Source organism: Rhea americana, unplaced genomic scaffold (assembly GCF_003343005.1).
Source record: "Rhea americana isolate MKP2758 unplaced genomic scaffold, rheAme1 scaffold_165, whole genome shotgun sequence".
Lineage (NCBI taxonomy): Eukaryota > Metazoa > Chordata > Aves > Rheiformes > Rheidae > Rhea > Rhea americana.
Genome location: NW_028185761.1, coordinates 2,043,254 through 2,060,191, shown reverse-complemented (window position 1 = coordinate 2,060,191; position 16,938 = coordinate 2,043,254). Strand labels below are relative to the sequence as shown.

Sequence of the window (16,938 nt, the reverse complement as noted above, 5' to 3'; positions counted from 1 at the left end):
GAGCCCATGTCTCAGCCCTGGCTAGTTACTAGCATGAACCTTTGGTGGCATTTTTCATAACATTCTTAATTGATGCCTTACGAAAGGCCAGGACATTGCATCCTCTTACATCCTAACCCAGCGTAGGAGGTTTACAGGCATCCACCAGCATCCACCTGAGGCATCCTAAAACCCAGTGCTGGGCTCATAGCCTCACTAAAGACATTGCGGGTGTGCTGAGTAACCATCCCTGGAGGGCTAACAGTTCGGATTGTACCCCAGGTGAATGGCTGATTGCCCCCCTCGGGGACAGGCCAGGAACATCTTTCTAAAATAAAGCTCTCTGGGCTGTTTCCAAATACTCCCAGAGCCAACCCAAATGACTCAAGGGTGACACTGGGAGGCTTTTCAATCTCTGCTCCTCAGGCTTTCACCTCCACCTGGATGGACAAAGGATTATCGGTCTTTCCTGGCTGTCTTTCCAAAGGGAAGAAGAAAGGGAAGGTGAATGTCAGGGACAAGGGAGGTAGAATAGTCTACACTCAAGCTATGGGGCATGAAGAGCAGATGGTGCTGGACATCTGATTTTCTACTTGCCTCTCCCAGAGGTGGAGGCAAGTCCTAGTCCATTTAGGGGAGGATAAATCATTCTTAGAGTCTCCGCTGTGTCTGGAGCATCTTCTACTGGCTACTCAGTGATGCTAACTGCCACTCTCATAGTTTTGCAGCCCCAAACATCCCYATAGCAGTCTGCAGACTTAAACAACTGCGAGCAGCAGGAGGGAAGAAAGATCTTCTTGAGGCTATAAATCTAGGCACCCTTAGGTGTGACCCTCTTCTTAGACCTACTCACCCCAAGTTTGACTAAGTCCTGTTCAGGCCCTGAGAGGAAAACTGCTCTTTGATCTGGGCTATCAAGTATGAACCAGGATAGGCCAGGGCACTTCTGGCCAATGGTTCAGAAGGAAGCAAAGGGGATGAAGTGACCAGGAGAAAAGAAAGTTAAACAAATATTGAGTCTTCATGTCGTGGGCAGGGACAGAGCTGAGAGCAGCGGGTGGGAGGCTGGATGAAAAGCAGACAGATGATGCCTGGGCCCCTTTTTTGGCCTTAAAACCCATGGCTACAGGGAGGGAGGCTGATTCTCATCCCATGCTGTTGCTCAGCTTTGGCACGCAAGGAGAACTTCAAAGCGAATATAAACATCTCCATCCCCCGGAAAGTCCCTCTCAGCCAGGCTGGAGAGCGTGGATGAAAACCAGGGCCCTGACTGCAATGGCATGGCCTGGAGCAAAAGAAAGGGAGGAGCCGTGTGGCCACAGGGTGTGCTGGCTAGGTTGGCTGTCCCACCGCAGACACAGCAACCCAGCGCCGCGGTGTCCTCTTAGGGGCACCCTGATGCTCCCAGTGTTAGCTGGGGTCTAGATGCTCAATCCTTTAGCTTGGCCCTGGTGTGTTGGACCCCATGGCCAGCTAGTTCAGCTCACCAAACTGGCAGTAAACTGGCCTTTGTTGATACGGCATGTTTTCCTCCCAGTTTAGGGATCTGAACTTTGGTGGCCCCCAATACCACTTAASAATGCTGCATCTTCTGGCAGCTCAGAGGTGTTTGGGGCCTCCTAGACAGACACAGGTGACCAAACTTCTCCAGTGCATGAGTTTGTGGTGCTCAGGTTTGGTTACGTCTCAAGGCAAGGAGGAAAGGGTACAATTTGCTTTTGAATGGACAGAAATTACTATTTGCACATTAATGAATGAAAAGCCAGGGCTCTACACTCTGTCTGTCACCTAGTATGGGGTGTTCAGGCCCATTCTGTCCACTGGGAAAGGCTTGGGCATCAGYACTGGGTTTCAGGCTCCACCAGGGTAAGCGTCAAGCCTGAAATGGCCCACCGTGGCTGAGCAATGCCTGGAGCGTGCTGGTCCCGTGGTGTCACCAGTGGGAAGGTGACAAGTGTCTATGGCATCAGTAACGTAGTGATCACTGCAAACGCTGGTTGGGGCTGGGGTGGGAGAAGGGGTGGGCTCAGCCCTGCTTTCCTACTCCTCTGACAGCCCTTGGTGGGGTGCAACCTCCTCTCACCCTGGCAGCTGCCCCAACCCCCTGCTCCAGCCTCTGCTCTGCCATGTCCCCCTTTTGCCGGCAGAGGACTCTGCTGCAGCAGGATTTACCCTATTAAGGAAAAACAACTTCTGCAAGGCAGATCAGTCCAGGACGTTGGCCTGGAAGGCAGAGAGCAGGAAATCCTCCATCGGATCTGAGCTGGGCGCCTGCTGAAGAGTCCTGTGCCAAGGTGCAGGGTTGCATCTCTGCATGCTGATACCCCACTGGGACATCCTGGGGACAGGGAATACACAGACAGGGCAGGTATGGAGATGTCTGGATCCAGGGTCAGGCTCTGGTAGTATCACTTAAGCTGATGGTGGGCCAGGGGCAGGCAATGCCACCACTCTGAAGGAAGAGAAAATGCCCCTGACAGAGCTGGCTGAGTTTTCTGGGCTGATTCAGAAGATATCTTGGGATTTGGATGGTGAGCTGAGCCTGGACACAGCAGCCCCAAATCCTGATCTCCATGGTTATATTCCTCTTTTTAGTGGGGTCGCTCAGCAAATGCACATTTCTTCCTGGACTTATTCAGCTCTGGGTTCAACCTGCATCCTCAGAAACAGCTGAGATGGAAATAACAGGATGTTTGTTCTCTCCTGGTACCAGTAGGATGGTCTTTCCTACTGCGTTGATGAACTGCCTGAGAAAAGGAGTAAACTGGAGCAATTGGGAACTCAGAGGTTGCTGCAATGACTCCAGCCTCCTGGGGCAGATCTGCAGCACAGGAAAGGGCAGGAGCCTTTCTCTGGAGCCTGAGCAATTTATTCCAATTTATCCCAGCTCCTTTGGTGCTGCGTCCAGCGTCGGGTGGTACATGGCGTACAAAAGCCCTGCTGATCTTGCTCCTGGAGTTYGGGCCAAACACAACAGAGGGAGAGGGAGACAGACTGTGGCGAAGCTGCGCTCTTGGCAGATGTTTCGCAATCCCGTTTGCTCCGCCTGGAGATGCCTCGGGTGCCGTCACCACCGGGAAGGAGGTGCCCTCTCCTTCCTCCAGACCCCGTGATCGGCAAAATAAATAGGCTGGGTGTTCCACCTGGGTTTCAGGACCGCGAGGGTCCCTCATCCTTTTCTCCACGATGGGATCCTAGTGAGGATCCACCACSGAGCAGATCTTCCTCCTGCAGGATGTGTGCGAAGAGCTGTGCTGGAAATCGTCTCAATACTCCCTCTTTCATTTCCAAACCTTCTCCCCCGGCCGTGAAGGAGCCAGTGCCAGGATTTCAATCCAAAAGCAAAGAACCTGATTTTTTCCTCCCCCCCACCCCGCTAAATTTCTAAGGGTTTGGCCCCGGTGCAGCGTGCCATTTTTTCTGAATTTGCAGCAAACCAAGGCGTCAGCTCCGGGGCCGCGAGACCCGCGGGGCCGCGATTGCGCAGCCCGCGCTGGAGAGCGAGACACGGTTTGGCGGCGGGGACCGCAACGCTGGGAAAGTCATTTTGGTCCCCACCATGGAGGGAGACGCACGCGTCTGCCAGGGAGGGCTGAGCCACTCAGGACTCCTCGTGGGAAGCTGGACGTGTGAGTCCTGTTTCTGGAGGCTCCCAACCTTTACAGGCTCCATTTGAGGAACGAATGCTCATGCCGAGGTGCCCGGGGCCATCTGACGAGGGCCACCACGGGAAGACTCAGGCTGTAATATTCCCTGCATTTGAGATCCCACTTTTAGAGGCTTTTTGCTGCAGAGGATTCACCTGTGTTTGTCCCTGAGCCAAAAAAAATCTCCTTTTTTTTTTTTTTAATACGCCTCCATCATTTTTAAAATATTTTACATGAATTTCAAGAGCTGACAGATATTTTAATGTGACAACGCTCTGACATCTCACTTCATCTTGATTGCAAAGGAGGCATGGGGACCGAGGCGAGGGGGGGGAAAGAAAAAAAGAAACACTGAAAAAATGCTCCTTATGGTCTTTGGTACACCGCGAAAGCACGAGATGCCAAAGACGGTTCGATCCTGAAATGAAAAATGGGGCTATGAAAATGAAAAGTCTCACGTTTCGGGAGAGCACTATTGAACAAGGACAGAAAAAGCCTGCAGAGCAGAGGCAGAACCTCGACGGCGCGGCCGAGGAGCCGCTCTCCCGCGGGCAGGAGCCTCCAGCAGCCGAGCTGAGAGCTTGCAGCTCATCTCACCGATGCCACCACCCAACCCGCTGCTTTCAGCTTGCTGGGAGACTTCGGCAATTAGCTCTTCCTCTGAGATCCAGCACCGGATTGCCCTGACTGTGGTTGGCCAGTTTAGAAAGAATATTTAAACTGGACATTTTGGGCTTTCCTGGGCGTTTATTTGCTAAGGAGTCTGCAAATATTGGCGTTCAGCTTGTGAAGGCCTTAAAATAAACCGGTCGCAAAGCCGGGTGATTGGCGTGGGTTATTTCAAACACTCGCCGGGTTGTTTTTTCAAAGCAAATGATACGTCGCTCGATCCATTTTTGGGAACTCCTGGAATAACATTATTAGCCTGCGGGATACGGGAATCTCTGCCGTTTAAGTGAACCCGATGCCGGGCTCCCGGTCAGCACCCTGGGGCCAACGCTGGGTGAAACGAAGGCGTTGTGCCTCGCCAAGCCACCGCAGGCTGGAGCATCAGGGAACTGGGTGACGTCCCCGGAGCGTGTGTGTGTGTGTGTGTGTGTGTGTGTGTGTATGTGTGTGTGTGTGTGGATTCTCTGGTGTCCAACGTAAAGGTTGAGCTATCGGGTGAGGACTCCTTTGGCTCTCTCCCTGCTTTGGAGACGAGCTCTTTTCTGTGAGCCTTGTAGGCGCTCAACAGTGTGGAGACACCAGTTCGCTGTTGAATTGGTCACGGGTTCAGAAACTRCTCGGCAGGGCAGATGGGGCAATTTCGAAGACTCACTCCATTGAAAATCAGGCCCCAAAAGAGGAAAACTGAAAGAAAAACGTACCCAGGACCCAGCACTTGAAGAGAAGTGGACATATCAAGTGACTCACAGTAACAGCACGGCCAGCTGCYTGCCTCCACTGGTTTAAGGATCTGCTTCCTCGAAAGGCATGAACGGGGAAGAAAAAATCCTGTACATGGACACTGAGGGCTAGCAAAAAATCAGAGAGAGCCGTGCAGTCTTCCAGCCCATGCGGCAGATGTGCTTGGGTGGCAGGAAACTGTTAGCGCTATGCACTTTTCCTTGCTGCTCCCAGTGCTCAGAGCTATTTAGGAAGAGTGGTTTCTTGGTTTTCTCTTTCTCTGAAGTGCCACCACGACCTCCTCATTCCCCCTCGGTGGATATTATTCTTGCTAAATTCACATTCTTGGGTTTGAGTGACTCACACAAGTCGGCGCTCGGCTGAGTGACACAGAGCGGCTATTGCCTGCGGACGAGAGGGAAGGAATTCGAGCTGCTCTGCTTATTACGAGGAAGATTTCAAGGTGATTCAATCACAGCTTATAATAAATTCATAAGTGAAATGACGGCGTCCTCAGAGACTCATTACCTTGGCAGAGAAAGGCATTGCAGAAGCCAAGGCTAGGAGCAGACGACAGATAAATTACAATAGAAAATAGTATTTTTTTTTCACTGTGGTTAGATGCTGGAAACCTCCCCCTCTTGGTTTCTTTCGATCAGGGTGAGAAGCCTTTGAGAACAAGTCATTTCACTCCAGCACGAGTTGTGGGTGGTCCCAGCCACCAGGTGAAGCAGAAAGACTGTGGTACTGGGGATTATTCAAATTAATCTAGCAACCTTCTCTGGTCTTCAACAGGAGGAACCTAGGAAAGCCCCCCCTCCCCCAAGCATGGGGAGATGGGTCACATAGCCAGAAGACGACCAGAGACTGAATTGATCACATTACCAGTGGTGGCATCAACCCCCTGTGAGCGTTGTGGGTGAGTGGAGATCCAGATCCAAATTCAGGAGATATTAGGCGGGGGCCGAGTTCTGCCGAGGAAGTTTTGCCCTGCAGGTGGACTCCAGGAGACATTGCCTCACTTGGTGCCAGAGCATCTTCTAGCCTGCTTGAACCTTTGTTGAGCCATCTAAGATCAAATCAGAGTTTTTTGGGTCACCTTGTTAAAAACACCTGGCCACGCTGTGCAGGTCTGGTGTGCAGTGACTGCAAGGAGCTCTAGGAAGCTGCTGGGGACAGATCAGACAGAGGGAGGCCTGAAACCTGCTCAATGGCTTTAGAGATCCACTTTCAGCTGCAGGACAAGAGCCATCAGGGGGAATGCTGGGGTTGCCTTTGACCTGCCTCCACACCAAAGCCTCATCCACTACGGTTGGCTGGCTCTTTTGGATCGCCTATCCTCCTGCCTTCAAAAGGCAACGACTTGGGAAGAGCATGGGCACTACTAGACATTTCTGGAAAGAGGGAGATGGTGGCAAGAAAAACTGAAGTCAGCTCAGAGATGAAGCCCTCCTCACTGAGCTGCTGGGTTTTGGGTCGTTCCAGCAGCCCCCTCCACCCGAGCGGGTCACCCAGCTCCTGGGAGACGTTCAGTAACCCCACTCCTATGTCTGCTACCCTCTTCCCTGCACACACCAGAGGAGACAGCAGAAGAGTGCTAGTAGTCGAAATAAATTTATTTCCTATAAGAAATCTGAGATCATGTTACAAAAATAAAAAATGTACAGTTATTGTCACAAAAACCCACATTTTTAGTATAAGTTAGTGCTTTTACAAACAGTAAGAACAAAAAAAAAATTTCCAGCTGGTACCTCTCCAATTACTCTGAACCCAAATAGTGCCACTAGCATGTGCAGAGCCAGAAGCACAGAGGGACCCACATCGGATGGTGAATGAGGTGAATCACCCTACAAATGTTCTGTTTCTCTTCACGAATGGTGCTCAGGGTTGAGCGCAGATGGAGACAATTCCCCCACTGCCTCCTGCGGCCGCTATAATGTTTGTCAGGTCAGGAGTCCTCMAAGTGACCATGGCTCCACTGAGTGGGACCACAAGAACCTCCCAGTTATCTCTGTGGGGTCCTAGTCACCCCGGCTATACTTGGCTGGCTACGTGGCRCCATGTCGTTATCTCCAGCAAGCCATAAACACATGCTTAGAAGAAGGAGGAATGRGAGAAACTCTTTTTAGGTCTGAGCAATTGGTTTTAAACCAGGATCAAATGTATCTAATGTCTAACCCTAAAATAGAGTCGCGGCTGCTCTTACAAGATACGACTAGTCCAGCTTTGCAGGACGAACAATTTTCATTTTTGGGTGAGTAAACAGCATCCTTGCGGCAAGACTGGGCAAGGAAACCACGTGCCTGGGCTCTCTACTCTCAAACCCCGCAATTACAGGGAGAAAGACCGAGTGGGTCATCTAGTGAATTGTTTTGTGGATATTTTCACTAYCCCAGTTTGAATTGTCCTGACTGACTGCAGGATGCAAGGCCAAAGTCAGTCACGACTGGCATGACACATGTCAACTCAGTGGCTAAAAAGCTGATCAGAGAAGACCTGAACAAAAGCATCCAAGATGGTGATGTCCATTCCAACTGGCTAGATTCTGCTGGTTTTGCACATGCTGAAGAATACTTGACTCCTGTTGGCCACACGAAGACATAGGTGGAGGTCAGCCTACACCCATCCTCCTCGAGAAGGGACATGGTGCTTGAGGAGCTGTGTTAGGTCCAGCTCTTCTCCCCCACCTCTGCTGCCCACCTTTCCTTAGCTTGGGGTTTCCTGTCCTTCTTGATCTGCAGATCCTGAAAAATCTTCCAAGTGGAGGACAGGAGCATCTCCATGCGAGGGAGATGTGAGCCTTATGCATGATGTCTGCCTCTCCTTTTACAGACCCTCAGGATCAGCGCAGGGCAAGACAGCCAGCCCAGCACAGGCTGGAGGAGAAGGGGGTTAGGACTAGACGCAGGAGCAGGGTCATTTTCCTGCTTAAATATGCTTCAGTGGGAGTTAAACCCACACAGAGGCTTAGCCCTGGCTAGCAGACACGGTGCTCCCTAAGCACTACGTTTAATATTACRGCTCCTAAAGTCAGCATTCAGCACTGCCAAATTTCCAAGGGAAGGTTCATGCTGTCAGTGAGGGACATGCTGAGTGCTGGGATTATGGGGAGACCGGACAGCAGGGTCTGCGCAGGATTTCAGCAGCTCTTTGGGTCATGGCAAGCTGTTAAGGGCTATCGTCTCTGAGCAGCAACGAGCTCATGGCAGCCCACAGTTGAGGGTGTGACACCGGTCTATGGTTCTTCGCTGGAAACACGAGTCATTAATAAGAGGGCTAAAAACAAGGCATAAAGAGCTCAACCCCCTTCAGTTTTAAYGGGTTGGAGATGATTATTAAAGGCAGCAGCTGAGACAGTGCTACGGATTGCTGAAAGCCTTTCAAAGGTGGATGCTGTCGGGTGGCAAAGCATTAGCAGTTCTCTGGTGAGTAGAACATTAACGCCACTTGCGTATCTTCATGGAGGAGGCTACAGAGGACCTACTTGCTAATGCCAGCAAGCCCCCGAGTGGTGGAGGGTATCAACCCACCAGTAACTCTCCAAGGAGCAAAGCAGCCCTTRGACAAGACCTCAAAATCCCTTCCTGGCTAGTCCAGCAGAGGCATGGGCAGTGGCTTGGGGAACATTTCTTAAGGGCTGTCAAAGTTGTGAGAGTCCCTTCCCTGCTTCCCGGGTGGTATTTGCACTTGATATTTTTATCGACCTGTTTATTAAAACCACAGCTGACACTCCTCATCGATCGAAAGCCTTTCTTCCCTTGCCAAGACACACAAAACTTCGGATAAACACTTGCTAACAATGTGCCAGGGAATCTGGAGAAAGGCAAATGTATTTTCTTCAGTTTTTGGAGGCCTTTTGCTTGAAAAGTTTCTGGTTTAGAAAATAATCTTAAATATTCAGRGCATGATTTTCTAGCACATTTTGCCACCATCATAGAGGTCTCCAACACTCACCATTGGGGAGATGCCATTCGGTGTTGAGCAGATGAGCAGATTTGGCAGAAGAGACACAGATACGGAGTTTCTCAGTATAACCACAACCATGTCTTCCTTTAAATTGTTCGAAATGGCAGCTTGCATAGGAGTGCATTTAACAGGGATCATGCTGAAGTGGGTGCAAGTCAGGGCACTGCAAACCACCACAGGCCTCGGGAGACCCAAGGATCACCAATTCCGTTCACACACAGGACAAACCCTTCCACTGGCGAAAGGGTACTCACCGCAACGCGATGGAGAAGACCTAGGACTTTCCATCCTTGGATATCGTGTCTGTGTCGTTGCTGGTTTTCAACTGAGCAGTGGGCGTGACTCCCAAGGCCATTTCATTTTGGGGTTTCCCTGGCATTTTGTTGCCTGCAAATTTCATAAATCTTTGTCCTGCTAAGAAATATAAAATGGGATCCAAGCAACTGTTGGTGCTAGCTAAGGGTCTGGTCACCTTATAGGCTAAATTGATAGCATTGAGGGTCTGACAACTTAAGTCCCAGCTCCGGAAGGAGTAGTACAAGGTACGAGTGATGTGGAACGGAAGAAAGCAAACAATGAAGACCACAAGCACTATGATTATCATCTTAACTGACTTCCTTTTGGACTGAGACATCCGGGAGGTACCCCGTGTGGGCTGTAGCAGCCTCCGAGCCATTAGGCAATAGCACACGATGATGGTGAGAAAAGGGATGCAGAAAAGAAGCACCAGCATCACTGAACTGTAAATGACAAACTGGCCAAAGAGGTCCTTCCTGGATGTGTCGTGGCAGGTGACACTGTCGCGCTTCATGCTGGTAGTGACGAAGAAGAGCACGGGTGACTGGCACACCACAGTGACCACCCACACGATGACTGACACTCTCCGGGCATAGCGAACGTGGCCCCACTGCAGTGATTTCAGCGGGAAGCAGATGCCCAGGAATCGATGGACGCTGATACAGAGGAGGAAAAGGATGCTGCAGTAGAGGTTGGTGTAAAACAGGAAGCGGACTATCTTACACAAGCCCACACTGAACGGCCAGTTGTCCCCCATGGCATAGTAGTACACCAGGAGGGGCAGGGAGACCACGTAGAGTGTGTCAGACACAGCCAGGTTGAACATGTATGTGGTGGAGGCATTCCATGTCTTGATCCTGAAGATGAAGACATARAGGGCCAGAAGATTGAGGAACAGCCCCACCACGCACACGATGCCGTAGGAGACAGGCAGCAGGATGTACTTAAAGTCTTCATCAAATACACACTTGTACGTGTTGTCTCCTGTGCTGCTTGTCACCAAGGAGGTGTTGACGATTCTGGTCCAGGCCTGAGGTGTTGTTAAGTTCGCCATTACCCTGGGGGAAAAGGAAAGAGGCAGTCAGGACACAGAGGTGAGGATTCCCCGGAAGAGGTGGATTAGATGAGAAAACCACACTGCCGCAGGGATGTGGTACTTTCCAGAGCCCAACATTTTCATCATTACTATGATATTTGCACACCTCCTCTCTCCTCTTGTCAATGTTGCCATCAGCACCTAGGCGTGTCTATTCGAGAGCCACCTGTAAGCACGGCTCACTGTGTGGCAGGCAATGCCATTGCAACACACGTGACAATGACCTGACCGGTGGCAGTGCAYACCTCACGCCAGGACATCGTGTCGCCATCGAGATCAGGGCCTCATCGTGTTGGTGTCAACACAAGCAAGGCAGCCTCTCATGTGTAGGACTTACGGTCTATCAGATAAAGGGAGTTTTATTTTTCCACAKTTTACATCTGCAGCACAGAGAAGGAACCAAACTGGTCTAAAGTCACCAAGAAATCTAGGCCATACCTGAATGTTAAACTCAGACCTTCTGCAGCCTAGYTCAGTGCCCCAAACCACCTTTCCTGGCAGGACCAAATCTGGTCTCCTGAGTTACAGAACGGGAAGTACACTCTGTTCTGTGGTCAACCATCCATGAGAAAAGACACAGTTGGGCACTGTGAAACGTGCATCCTACAAAACCACAGGCAGAGAGGGAAGAAAAGGGAACTTCTTCAGCAAGCAGTCTCGTGACTGGCARGGCAGTGATTTCATAGGTCCTCCASGTCCTCCTGGCAGAACAAACATCACCACAGCATCTGGAGACCCCTATAATAAAGCCTTGCCAATGGAAGAGTGTCCTGCACCTTCACCCTTTAGTTGCCCTATCTCAATTTAGGAAGAAAGAGTTGGTTTGTTGCTGCTGCTGKTTTTTTTTAATACCAAGGGGCTCCAGAAAAGAAATTGCAGGGTTTTCTTTGTGTTAAGAGGATGGTGACCATCTGGCTGGTCCTGCTCTCTGGCCTTGAGAACTGCCTTTCCAGCATTACCATCACCAGAAAGTCCATCTATGCTTGCACAAGGCCAGTTCACACATGGGAATAACTGGYTAAGGCTGGAAAAATCAGCTACAAACAGTCACTGCAGACGTGCACAGTCTGGCATTGCCCTGTTTTAGGAGGAACAAGGGCCCTTTTGTAYGCTGGAGACAGCCCACGATCAAACTGACACACGATCACTTAGCCAGTCCATCGGCCAGGCTGCAAAACAAAACGGTTTTGCCTCGMTTTTTGCAAAATGAGCTGGTTTGATCCCGGGCGATGGGCGGCGATTCCCTTGATGGCCCAGCACTGCTGCACCCCATCACAATCTCGACACAGAAGTGGCTGCAGACACCCGCCGACACAAGGCTTCGTCTTGCAGCCCAGCGGTTTTCCCTGAGCTGAACCAAGTGAAACTCATTAAAATCCTGCCCACTAACGCTGGGTAAAAGGGGAACCTAAACACCAGGCGAGAAGCAGAACCCAACCATCCTCCACATCGTAGTCCTCTAGCCAAGCCCGGAGGATGGAGCAGCCCCAGGGCCTGCTGCTGGGAGAGGTAATCCAGTCCGTCTTGCTGGCCAGCTGCCCAAACCGGACTGAAATGACTATTGTCCCCATGTCTACAACTCACACGGCTAATGACAACTGTCCCTTTGAAAGCATCCCTTTTGAGAAAGTCCCGAAACAGTCTCCGCTTTCATCTCCCTGTGCACAAAGGCAGAGGCAGGAGGGGCACGGAGGCGGGCGGTGAGGCTGGCGCAGCTGGAGGGGAGCCGGCAGAACCAGGGTTACGGGCGGCTGAAGCCACTGCGGGAGCTCAATAAGCAGGAGCGACCGTGGGATGAAGGATTTGGGTAAAAGTGCTCTCGTATGATTTTACTGAGCCTGGTACGTGCCCTGAGTGTCCAAATCCTTCTGTGGCTTTAGGTGACAGCGCACAGCTCTAACCTGGCACCACCAGGCTACGTGAAACAAGACATCCTAGGCAAGAGGGAGGCAATGCTGTGCTTCTAGATGCCATCACCCAGGACTATCTCTTCCYGAAGTGGAGCTCCACTGTGAAGGAAGTGACCTGACAAGTCCTATCAGAYGGAGAAGGGGTGAAGTGATCCTCCCAACTCATCATCACACAGGATAATCCCAATTGCTTGCTCCCAGGGGTGGATTAGACAGAGCCAGTTGTTGCCTGGCCTCCGTGGACGTGGCACAGAAACGCTCCCCACTGATGTCTCCCTCCGTTTGCTCGTCCCACTTAATGCGTTTGGGAAGCAGACCACAAGCCTCATTGGCCGAGGCTCGCGCATCCCAGGAACGTGGAAAGAAACCGCACGCTCATGCCCTGCCTAATCTGCAACATCTGAAAAAATCCAAATATAACTTTGGAAACCACTGTGTTCTCAACACAAGGAACTGAGACGCATCCCACACCATCTCTGCCCAGCAGGTTCTGCTTTTTCTTGTGYCTGGTTCTTCTGCTTTCTTCTCACCCAGGCAAGTACTTCGCTTGACCATCTTCCACAAACACTTCTTCCCCTGCATACGGAGATGTCCAGTAATGCTCAGGGAAACACGAAAACACTTTTTTGCTGCTTATTTCCCTGACTTTTTCCTTCGCTCTGAGCTTTGCAGATCTGGAGCCAAAGACACAACGGTTCCCCACAAACCTGGCAATGGATGAAACAGTTAGAACAGGCCACCATGAAGAAGCAGGCCATCCAAGAGATGTTCAAAAAGGCCCAGGGAAGGTCTGCGGCGCTCCAGAAACCTCAGCCTCACATGCGAGAAGCCCCTGGCGCCCTCTGAGCCGAGCAGGGATATTGCTATCGCTGAAGCTGCTCTCTGGCGCTAGCACCACTGGGAGCAGGCRAGAATCCTCCGCTTGCCAGCCCGACCGTGGCTCTCCCCCTTTTCATCACAAGCCTGTGAAACAGCTGCAAGCCCCAAGCTCCTACATTCACCTCGGACCGAGTTACGGTATGTCCTTGCCTGAAGAGGGTCTTTCAGGGCAATTTTTAGAGAAACTGGTGCAGGGGAATGGCCAAAACCCCATGAAGCCCTCAAATGAGGGTCTGGGCCTGATGGCCACTCTGCCGTGACCAACTCCACTCTCGGCACTCATCTGGCTCCCTCCAGCTTGCAGCTGGGGGCTTGTGGCACGCTGTGATGGGGCTGCTTATTTTCTGAGCTGTTTTGGATCCATCAGTGGATCTGCCATGCTGAAACACAGCAGAACGGCAAAGCTCCCTTACCCTTTCTCCGGACACCCCATCCTTCAGCGTCCAGCCTGTTTCCACGAGTTATTTCCTCCTGGCAAGCTCCTGCACGCCAACTACCAATCACAACTCATTTGAAACCCACCTGTAAGACRACATGGGGACATTCGGGGGGACACAGGCTGCCCCGAGCCCTAYGGAGCCCTTGATGCGGACGTGCCAAGGTCCACGTGGCCTTCTTTGAGAAAAAAGAACAAATGGGCTTTTCCGGTTGGCTTGACAGCGTAATTACGGAGACAAAACCCCCGCTCACAAGGCAGCCTTGTCCTTGCTGCGCTGTTCTTCTTCTTCGCTTTTTTGGAAATGCAAAAGAGTTTTTTTTTTTTTTTTTTTTTTTTTAATGAATTTTGCCCAGATGCCCAGGATTCCTGGGACAAAACCTGCTGTGTCTATCGGGGCTGCGGTTTGCCCTCGACCCCGTTACATCTGCATTGAGCGAGCTGGAAAGGATGCGGCCAGCCAAGCCATGGGGAGACGCAAAAGCTGGCAGCCGCCCTTTCCTCTGCCGACGGGCGAGACGACAAGCGTGCCAGATTTTACAGCGATGCATCCAACCCCGGGTGGGACGAGGGGGCAGGAAGGGCCAGCGGGGAGGGAGAACGCAAAGGGAGGCAGCGCTCTTTGCCCAAGGAAAATGAGCTGGAAAGATACTTCTGGGACTTCTAAAAGCAAATCCCTCCCGATGCTTCGGTGAGGACCAGTCGCATCTGCTTCCACTGCTACGTCTTTCCCACGGGTATTTTCTGTCGCACGAAYGCAGGTGACTGCGCACAGCTTTTTAAGCACCTTCCGGTCACCCAGGCACAGCAAGCGCAGGGCAAGCTGCAGGTTGGCTCCTCCAGCTTGGATCGTGCGCCGAGTCCGGATGAACCCGGCTGCACTGGCCGGATCGGCTCGCTCCATCCCCCTCTTCGCAGCCGGGCTCCGGGCTGCCGGCTGGAAGAGCCCGTTTATCTCAAGAGCCTTGTTTCCTTTCCCAGAAAGCAGGAGAAAGCTCTTCACCTAACAAGGGGGCAACGCAGAGGGCCGGCAAACGAGGGGACGTTGCAGCACCCCGTCCAGCTGCGCCAGCCTGCAGGGAGCTCCGAGCACGGCGCGGGAGAGCAGGAGGGCGCGGGAGGCACCCGGCGGCCGCGGCCGGTCTGCGTTGCAATCCCAGACTCCACACGCCCACGTATATATTCCCCTTGGCACGCACATGTGCTGCCGGTCTCCCAAAATACTCCTGTAACGGTATCTGCACGGGGATATTTGGAGGAGTAAATGAGGGAAGGAGGGGGCTGCCGGCGGAGGAGGGCCTGCGCCAAGGTCATGGGTGCCCGAGGGACCGCAGCACCCAGGGCCAAGACAGGGCGACCGAGGGGAAACGGGGTTGTGCATCGGATCGCTGAGTAGCGGGGTTCAATCCTCTTTTTTTGCCCCTTCTCTCGGCGATCCTGCTGCCCTCCCAGCAGTCTCCAAGGGGGTTCTGCGCCGGGGAGTCCGGCAGCAGGCTCAAAATCACCGAAGCAAAACCAAATCGCGGCCGCGACTGAATTGTCGCCGGCCTTGGACACGGTTCAGCGGGAATCGTTAACGCGGATGCGTTTGCCGGCAGGGCCGCGGAGCGGGGCCCTCCTCTGTAGGCACTTCGCCGAACGTGCAGGCGTTTCGYGGACTTTGCGGGCGTTTCATGGGATTTGCACGCATTTTGCGGAATTCGCAGGCTTTTTTGCAGGATGTGCAGGAATTTGGCAGGATTTGCAGGCGTTTCACGGGCTCTGCAGGCGTTTCACCAAAATCCCCACCCCAGGAACCGCTGGAGACGCCGGGCAGCAGACGGCACGGCGCTCTCTCCTCCGGGAGCACGGTTATAATCCTCAGCAACCGCAAGAAAACTGCCGGCAACCGTCGACCCCGCGAAACCCCGGCCGAACGAGCGGCGTCCTCGCCCCGGCCAGCACCCGCCGGCTCTGCAAAGCCCCGCTGCTCATTTCCGCCTGACGAGCGACCGCCGCGGCCCCGTGCCTCAGTTTCCCCTTGCGCCCCCTCAACCAGAAGGTCAAAAAGCYGCGCCGGGTTACAGGAGCTTGGGGAAGCAGCGGCCAGGAACGGATTTGGCTCTAACGCGGYGAAACCACAACCCTTCCCTAACGTATCGGGAACGATGCAAACAGCTGGAATATTTCAAATTTGTTTTTGYGCTGAAAAGTGTTTTTTGGAGGCTTGGCTGAATAGGGGGCTGTAACGTGACTCGAAGGGGCAGTCGCGGCGCCGAGGAGGGAGCGGGGACGCCGGAGCGCGGCCCGACGGCGGGACCGTCCCGTTCCTCCGCGCCGCTGCAAGGCGGCCGAGGGCCGAGGGCGTCTTCGGGCGCCCGCGGGCGAGGAAGAGGAACTCGGAGGGCRCCGAAGGCATTTTGCAACAGCCCGATAAGAAAACCGGAGCGGAGGGAAGAAAGCAGATGCCGCGGTGCAACGGCCGCCCCGCGAACGCGCAGCTCCCCGGCGGCTCGCGGCCGACGAAACGACTCAGAGGGTTCGGAGACGGCGGCGGGGGGGGAAAGGGGGGGTTGCRGCCAGCAAGGAGCAGCGAAAAAAAAATAAACGAAGGGAGCTGGTCCGGCCGGGGCCGGAGGTGCGTGCCGGAAATCGCGGACGAGCGGCCGGCTGAGTCCCCGCGCGGCCGGGCAGGCGGTTGCAAATTAGTGAGTAAGCGAGCGAGCGACGCGGGGGGAAAGGGGCGCAGCAGGGGGAGGCCGGGCCGAGGGTCGGGCGGCTCCGCGCTCGGTTCGTCGAAGCACCCCGACTGCCCCCGGCGCTTGCACCGGTTTTAGGGGTTTGGGGCAGATTTCCCGTTTTTTCATTTTTTTTTTATTTTTATCTTTTTTTGCATCGCTGCTCCAGCCGCGAGCGGCAGCGGCCGACTCCGGCTTCGCGCCTCTGCCCTGCGCGTGTGCACGCAGCTGCGTGTGCACACAGGCGTGCGCGTGCAATGCCCCGCTGCCGGCCAGGTGTTGCACGCTCCTTCCCTGCGGGCTCCTGCGCGGCATCCGCGCGTCGCACGCTCCTGCCCCGTTGCACGCTCGCGCTCACCCGTGCGTGTTGCACGCGCACGCACCGCCGTGCCCCAGCGCAGCCCGTCGGGACGGTGCTGCTGCCCCGCGCTCCGCTCACTGCTCACCGGGCCGGGCAGCGCTGTGCCGAGCCGAGCCGAGCCGAATGGGTCTGAGCCGAACGGATCCGAGCCGGGGACGGTGCTGCTGCCCCGCGCTCCGCTCACTGCTCACCGGGCCGGGCAGCGCTGTGCCGAGCCGAGCCGAGCCGAATGGGTCTGAGCCGAACGGATCCGAGCCGAGC

At 53.7% G+C, this 16,938-nt stretch overlaps 1 protein-coding gene across 1 annotated transcript; it reads right to left on the bottom strand.

The window, feature by feature from the left end:
• Positions 1–6,613: 6,613 nt before the first annotated feature.
• On the bottom strand, positions 6,614–16,823 carry P2RY2 (purinergic receptor P2Y2). The gene is made up of 2 exons (XM_085300569.1): positions 16,763–16,823; positions 6,614–10,336 (listed from the first exon to the last, which is right to left on the bottom strand). The coding sequence occupies exon 2, from the start codon at positions 10,330–10,332 to the stop codon at positions 9,256–9,258; it is 1,077 nt and encodes a 358-aa protein (XP_085156695.1). The 5' UTR covers positions 10,333–10,336; positions 16,763–16,823; the 3' UTR covers positions 6,614–9,255.
• Positions 16,824–16,938: the final 115 nt, after the last annotated feature.